At 65.4% G+C, this 6,877-nt stretch overlaps 1 protein-coding gene across 1 annotated transcript; it reads right to left on the minus strand.

Moving 5' to 3' along the window:
- Nucleotides 1-2,432: 2,432 nt before the first annotated feature.
- Nucleotides 2,433-6,146, minus strand: Nkx1-1 (NK1 homeobox 1). The gene is made up of 2 exons (XM_078020811.1): nt 5,629-6,146; nt 2,433-3,522 (listed from the first exon to the last, which is right to left on the minus strand). Exons 1-2 carry the CDS (start codon nt 6,110-6,112, stop codon nt 2,663-2,665), a joined length of 1,344 nt encoding a protein of 447 aa, XP_077876937.1. The 5' UTR covers nt 6,113-6,146; the 3' UTR covers nt 2,433-2,662.
- Nucleotides 6,147-6,877: the final 731 nt, after the last annotated feature.

A 6,877-nucleotide genomic window follows, 5' to 3' on the forward strand; every position in this document is an offset into this window, starting at 1 on the left:
GCTGTGGGCCAGGCAGGAGGGTGGGAAGCAGTGAGCGCTCTCCTGTCCAGGCTGAGTGGACCCTGGGCAAGACGGGGTGGAGGCCTCCCCCTGCCTCAGGTGAGCTGTGCCTATCCGGGTCCCTACCTGCAGGGCGGGGCCTTGCTCACTGACAGGAGGCCCTGTGCAGAGGGTACAAGTCCAGGGCAGAGGTGTCAAGGTGTCGTGGGCAGCTGGCCCTGAGTCCCAGGAAGGACCTCCTGCAGGGCCATGGCTGCCTCTGCCTCTAGCAGGGCTCCTGGGGCTAGACCAGTCATGCACCCAAGGACCAACTGAGAACTGGGCAGAGCCAGGTGGTGGCCAACTTGTAGGCTCCGAGGGAAGTAGCCAGAGGAACCAGTTCCATGGGGACCTGGGGACCTGGTGGCACAGACGGAGAAGCTGAGGCTGGAGGGGCCTGGCATGGCATCTCCAGGAGGGAGCGGGGGTACCCAGCAAACCCCTAACCTCCTGGGCCTCAGCCCCTCAGGTGTGTGTGCAGGTGGCCACAGCACGGTCACTGTAGGGTTTCAGGGAGGCTCGGGTGGGCAGACACAGGTCTGGCCAGGATTAGGGCTTCAGGAACAGTGGGTGTGCATCAGAGCAAGCCTGGGAGGCAGCCCCCAGGTGACTGCAGGAGGCTGACGGGGCAGGAGCTGCTGGTGCATGGTGGGCACATGTCTGCCAAAGCTTCCTGGCTCTGAGCCAACACCCTCCACCCCCTCCCACAGCCTAGGGCTTCCGGAGAGCCCAGAGGGGTGGCCACCATGCTTGGGGCTGAACCTTGACAGATTAACTGTATGTGCTGTTGGACCCGCATGACCAGCAGGGACAGTGGGGAAGAGGCCAGGGAGGGCACAGCCAGGGCTTCCATTTACATTTCATCTGGGTCTGATGCTGCTCCACCTCCAGGAATGTTTGCACCAGTCCACCTGCAAGCAGGTGCGGGGAGAGCAGGAAGGGCCAGCAATGCAGATGGAGCTGGACCACAGCTTGCGTCAGCCTCTCATCCTTCTGCGTGCTGCAAGTCCTGGGGTGTCCCAGCAGGTTCCAGCTGAGCTCAGCAAGGCTGGAAGAGGGGGGTGGGTGGCAAAAAGGGAGTGAACCATCTTCCTTCCAGGTGGGGGCTGCTGGGCGTGGAGAAGTGGCCGCTGTGCCTGACCTGCAGTTCTGCTGATTTGAGTCGAGGCCAAGAGCCTTCTGGAACTCCCTGCAAGGGCCCCCCCGCCACGTCTCACCCCAGGGGCCTCCGCTGTGAGGCTAGCAGCCTTCCCGTTACATTTGGACAAATGCAGACCATCTGTAGGCTGGGCTCACTGGTCAGCACAATGCATGTACTGAGGCCATCCTCAGCTCTGAAGCCAGCAACAGCCTGGTCTTGCCGGAGCCTCCCCGGCTGATGAGCCTCAGAGCAGGATGGCCAGGAAGCCTACACAGGCCTGCAGTGCCCGGGCAGCCAGCCCCAGAACACAGGGGCTGGGAGGAGGACCGAGGCTGGGGGCCCCCAGAGGGGGTTCTGCCCCCACCCGCCCAGGGTTGTGCTGTCCTTGACTGTCATTTGCCTACTGGTGACCCCAGAATGGAGTAGGAGCACTCCTCTGTCTCCTGTAGTGTGGCAGTCGCTGCCTCTCTCCCCCAACTGCAGCCTTGTCCCCAATGACAATGACAGGTGGTGATTTTAGCCCAGCTTGGAGTGCCCTCTGAGAGGCCATTAGCTCATCACCAACCTAGGGAGCCACAGAGGAGTCGGGATCCCTGCACACCTGGAGAAGGAACTCTGGCCCCATCCCTACTAAGCTCCCAGAAGAGTCCCTGCCAGGTCGCTGCTCTTCTATTGTGTCAGGACACATCTTGGCAGGATCTGCTGCCGCTGGCTCAAAGTGAGCCCTGGCTCCCAGGTTCCAGGAGCCTGCAGGGGGACCTGCAGCATTGATGGAGAAGAGTGGCGCTGGCGGCAACACCTCCTCTAGACCAGCTCCTTGGGCCAGTAGCTCAACCTCCCAAACCCTTGTCCTTCTCTGGGGAGCGGACAGGAGCACCCTGGCTCCTGGTCACCGCATAAGAACACCTGATGGGGCCTTGCTCCCGCCAGGGTGGTGGGGCTGAACGGGGAGAGGGGAGGAGGAGGACTACAGGTGGTGAGAGGAGCCTGAGGCTGCTGGGACCAGGCAAGGAAGGTACCATTCTCACTGGGAGAGGACTCAGGAAGGGGACTCATTTGGAGCACCAGGCCAGCCTCTGCACCTCAGCTCCAAGCAAAAGGGGTGCTCAGGGGCTCGAAGCCCTGACTGCGGGATACTAGGCTCCAAACCCCACAGGGTGCAAAGGGGGCTCTCAGGGCGGCCTGGGGCCAGGGATCCAGAGGACCTGACACGGGGCAGCGTGGGAGCCTGTGAGTCGTGTGCACGGCCTCCTGGGTTTATTGAGCAAAGTTCATGAAAGTGCTTCTGCGGCGAGAGCCGCCTGCCTGGCCCCACCCGCGGTCACTTATAAATTTAAAACTCTTCTGTAGGAACTGGCTATGTACAGAGCCAAACGACTGAAACCTTAGAAAAGAGCCCAGGGTCCTGCGGCCGTAGGTCTGGGGAGTGAGGCCGCCTGAGCCGAGCCCCCCAAGTCCCCGCGTCTGTCCTGGCGCCTCGGCTCAGAGGTGCGGCGCGTAGAAGGCGGGCGCGCCGTAGGTCTGCGAGCCCAGCACGAAGGGCGAGAGCACCGCCGGGCTCGAAAGGAAGGGCAGCTGCGCGGCGCACACCAGTCCGCCCGGGCCGTGCGCGGGGTACCCGGCGGGGCCGTGCATGGCGAGCGGTGCGCCCATAGGCGGCGAGGGGCTGAGAGGGCTGAGGCCGCCAGGAAGCCCCGCGCCCGGCCCGGCGCCGGGTCCCGGGCCCCCGCCGCCGCCGGTCGGCGCGCTAGTGTCGGCGCCCGGGTTTTGCTTCTTCCATTTGGTTCGCCGGTTCTGGAACCAGATCTTCACCTGCGTCTCGGTGAGGCTGAGGGACAGCGCCAGGTTGAGGCGCTCGCACACGGACAGGTAGCGCGTCGCCTTGAACTTGTTCTCCAGCGCCACAAGCTGCTCGTAGGTGAAGGCGGTGCGCGCGCGCCGCGGTTTCCCCGACTTGGAGTCGGAGCCCGTGCGCTTCCGCTTGGGCTTGGTCGCCGCCGCCGCGCCCTGCGGAGTGGTCCCAGTGACCCCCGCCGCCGTCGCGGCTCCCGGCGGGCCCGAGGCTCCCGGCGAGTTTCCGCGGGGCCCGGGGGCTGCGGCCTCGTCGCCTGCGCTGGGGAGCACCTGCGCCTCGACCGCTCCTGGGCAGCCCGACCCGCGGGCCCCGAGGCCGCCGCCTCCCCGCGCCTCCTCGGCGGCGCGCGCCGCCTGCGCCTCCGGCTCCTCATCGTCCTCGTCGTCAGGCGCCTCGTCCCCGCTGTCCGCGCTCGGGCTGTGGCCGCCGCCGCCGCTGCTGTAGCCGTTGGCCTCCGCCTCGTCCGCTTTGTAGGGGTCGCCGGCACCTGCGGGCGGGCGGGACAGAAGACAGAGGGTCAGGCCGCGCCCCGTCCTCCCGCTCCCTCCCTGCGGGAACTTCTCTTCCTCTTCGGCGTCTCATCATCCTCCTTCGCCTTCTCCTTTTTCCATAGTTTTCGTTTCCCTCCCATCGTCCCAACCATCCTTCTCGCCCGTTTGCATCTCCTCTCTGCCCCTTCCTCATATCCTGAGGTCTGAGATGGGAAGGGTCCCTCTCACGCAGAGCGGCGCTAGGACGCCCGTGGCTCGACTCGCAGCGGTGCCTTGGTCCCTGGGGCGCGGTGTGCGGCTGGGCGGTGGGCTGCGGAGTGTAAGCGAGGGAGCGCTCGGATCGATCCCGGGGCAGATACAAACTTAATTAAACTCATTTTGTGTAATGTACAAATTAGTTAAAGGCCATTTAATTTATTTCGGCGTATATTACCCTCCAATTACAGCCGGCTTCGGGCCAGCCAATTACTGGCCATTTAGTATCCTGCGGACCAGAGACCTGGGTGGGGTCGGGAGGCCAAGAGCAGGGGGCTCCTGAGGGCCAAAATGAGTTGCCCTGGACAGCTCCCTCGCTGGGCCTGCAGGACGGAGCACCTCAGCCCTCTCAGCCTGTTCCCTGCCTGTGGAGGCCCTTCGCCCAGATCCCAGCATCACTGGTCTGTCGGTTTGATCTGATCAGGAGGGGCAGGCAGAAGCCTGGCCAGCAGCAGCCCAGCATCCTTCAAGCAGAGGCCACGGATGTGGCTGCATTTTGAGTCTCTGAAATTTAGAAGAAGGTCTCCTGCAATGCTTTGAAGGCAGTGTATGCCTTTCACCCCACAGGTGGTTTGAACACCAGAGGAGCCCTATAGGTAGTCTCCACTGGTACTTCCCAGCCGGGTTCCGAGGCCCTGATCCAGGTCAGATTGGCACCGAGATCCTGAGGCCAAAATGATGAATTTACTCCTGGCAGATTCCTCCAGTGCAACTGGCCCAGGTTACATGAAGGCCAGCAGATGTCCTGGTTCCCAACCAGAAAGCCTGGGTAGGGGCAGGAGCTGTTTCCCAAGCCATCCCAGACCCTGCCAGTCAGGTTTGTCCTTGCTCCCCTTCCCAGCGAGCCTGCTCCCTTCCGGCACAGCTAGAGCCTGGGCCCTGGAGTGATGGGTTCTGTTTCCAGAACAGCCCCCCTGGGAGAGCCTTCGGGGTCACCCTCCAGCCACCAGGATTTGCACTCCCTCCACCTCCACCTAGTGCCGAAGCAGCAGGCAGTCCTCTTGCGGAGCCCGAAGCCCCAGCCCTCTCCTCCCTGTGAGGCACAGGGGCCGGGAAGTTGGAGCGAGGAAGGGCGGGAGAAGGGACACAAAAAGCAATCAGGAGCGGGTCGAATGCAATTCACGATCAATAGCGGCCCCTAATAAGTGTAATAGGTTTTAATCGAGTAATTATCCGAATTTTGACCCTATAATTTAGATGTTCGGGGGGAGTTTGCAAGGTGCTTGAAAGAGATATGCATGCGCCGTAATGGGATATCGACCGGACCGGGGGCGCGGGCCGCCCCATTACCGGCCGCTTTCCGCCGCTAAGCACATTTCCCCTTAACTGTAATCGAAGGGATTTAATTGTTTTTCCAGAGATAACCAGCGTTTTGTCACAATTAGTCTGATTTGTCCAGAGAGAGAGAGAGAGAGAGAGAGAGAGAGAGAGAGAGAGAGAGAGGAGACAAGGGAGGACGAGGGAGGCCGGCAGGCCTCGGCGGCCACGGTGGGGGCGGGGAGGTCACAGGCCGGCTGCTATGTGCCTCTCCTCCGCCTCCACCACCAACCACCCTCCAAGGCCAGAGACGCGCACAAGTGAGCCCTGAAGAGGCCTCGAAGCCCCACAGGCCTTGAGCCTGGCCTCGCGGAGCCTTCCCTTAGGCGCAGGGCAGCGTGGGCCCTGGAGTCCGGGTCGGACGGAGGCCGCGGATGGGCCGGAAGCGGACCCCGCGCTTTACGAACTTTCCACCCAGCCCGGGCCATTTTTAGCCAGGCCTAGTTCGTCTTGGGGTCCCAGGAGTGTAAACACACAGCAGCGGCAGGTCCCCTTGCCCCCGCGATCGGGCGCCGGCCCTTCCTACTCACTGGGCGGCTCAGCTCCGGTGGCAGCTCCGACTCCCCCGGCGGCAGCCAGGGCTTGGCGCTCCAGCTCCTCCGTGCGCTGAGGGCGTCCGGAGGCGGCGGGGGCCGGGGCGCACGGGGCCGAAGCGCACGGGGCGCACGCCGCGGGTGCTACGGGGCCCAGCAGCAGGCAGCGGCGTCTCCTGCTGTTGAACTTGTTGGGGTCCAGGATGTCCAGCACTGAGAAGGAGGTGGGGCGTGGGGGCGCGGCGGGCCGAGCCGCTCCAGCAGCCTCGGGTCCCGCCGGCACAGTGTCACTGGCCGCGAGCGGAGGGGCACCGGCCCGGGGAAAAGCTGGCAGCTCGGCACGCCCGTCCATAGCGTCCCGGGAAGCTGCGGCGGGAACGGGCGGTGCGGGCCCCGGGCCGGGCCCGGGCGGTGGCGGCGGCGGCGGCGGCAGCGGCAGCGCGGGGACGTCCCCAGGAGCGGCCGTGCCGCTGGCACTCATGCCGGCCTCCCGCCGCTCCGGCGGCTCGGGCCTCGCCGCCTACTGGGCTCCCATCTCTGGCGGCCTGGGAGCCGCCTCTGGCCCGCGCGGGCGGCCACAGCTCCGCTGCTTTCGGCGCCGCGCCCGCTCCGCCGGTACTGCCTGGCGCTGCCTCTGCCGCCTCAGGCGCCCGCCGCGCCCGGCCCGCGCATTTATGGCGGCCCCGCCGGAGGCGCCCACGCGTCCACACGCCGCACACACGTGCGCCCGCAGGCGGCCGCGGGGCTCCGCCGCCCTCGTTAGCGCGCACGCCTAATTGGCTGCGAACGGTCCCGGGCGGAGGAGGCGGGCCCCGTGCGGGACACACGGATCGAGCCTCCGGGCGGGACGGACAGACGCGCTGCCCAGAGCCGGAGCGCAGTTCGCCGGCAGCTGTCGCGGTCAGCAGCGTGTCGCTGCGCCTCCGCTGGTCTGGAAACGGCACGCCTGTTTCCTCCGTGAAGGGGGAGGAGACAGCAACAGCTTTTAAATAATTGCGGGATCAACCGGCAGCTAAGGGGTCGCGGAGGCCCCGGGGCACGCGGGTGGGCGAGCAGGAGTTGGCCGGGACATTCCGCACAGGATGCGGCACCGGGAAGGGCCTTTCCTCCGGCCGGGCTCACAGGGCCTTGGGCTCGGGCCCTGGGGCGGGTCAGGCGCGGATTCTGAGTTTCTGTAGGGTCTTCGGCCCCTTCCCGCAGGCTCCACGGATCTTCGTCGCGCTGCGGGCTGCTCGAGCTCGCTTCT

The sequence above is a fragment of the Ictidomys tridecemlineatus genome, chromosome 9 (genome assembly GCF_052094955.1).
Source record: "Ictidomys tridecemlineatus isolate mIctTri1 chromosome 9, mIctTri1.hap1, whole genome shotgun sequence".
Classification (NCBI taxonomy): domain Eukaryota; kingdom Metazoa; phylum Chordata; class Mammalia; order Rodentia; family Sciuridae; genus Ictidomys; species Ictidomys tridecemlineatus.

Bases quoted from the DNA above. Each gene is read 5' to 3' on its own strand.
- Nkx1-1 (XM_078020811.1), bottom strand. From the start codon at position 6,112: ATGAGTGCCAGCGGCACGGCCGCTCCTGGGGACGTCCCCGCGCTGCCG. The intron at 3,523-5,628 runs GTGAGTAGGAAG...GCCCGCCCGCAG, and splicing joins CACCGGAGCTGAGCCGCCCA to GTGCCGGCGACCCCTACAAA.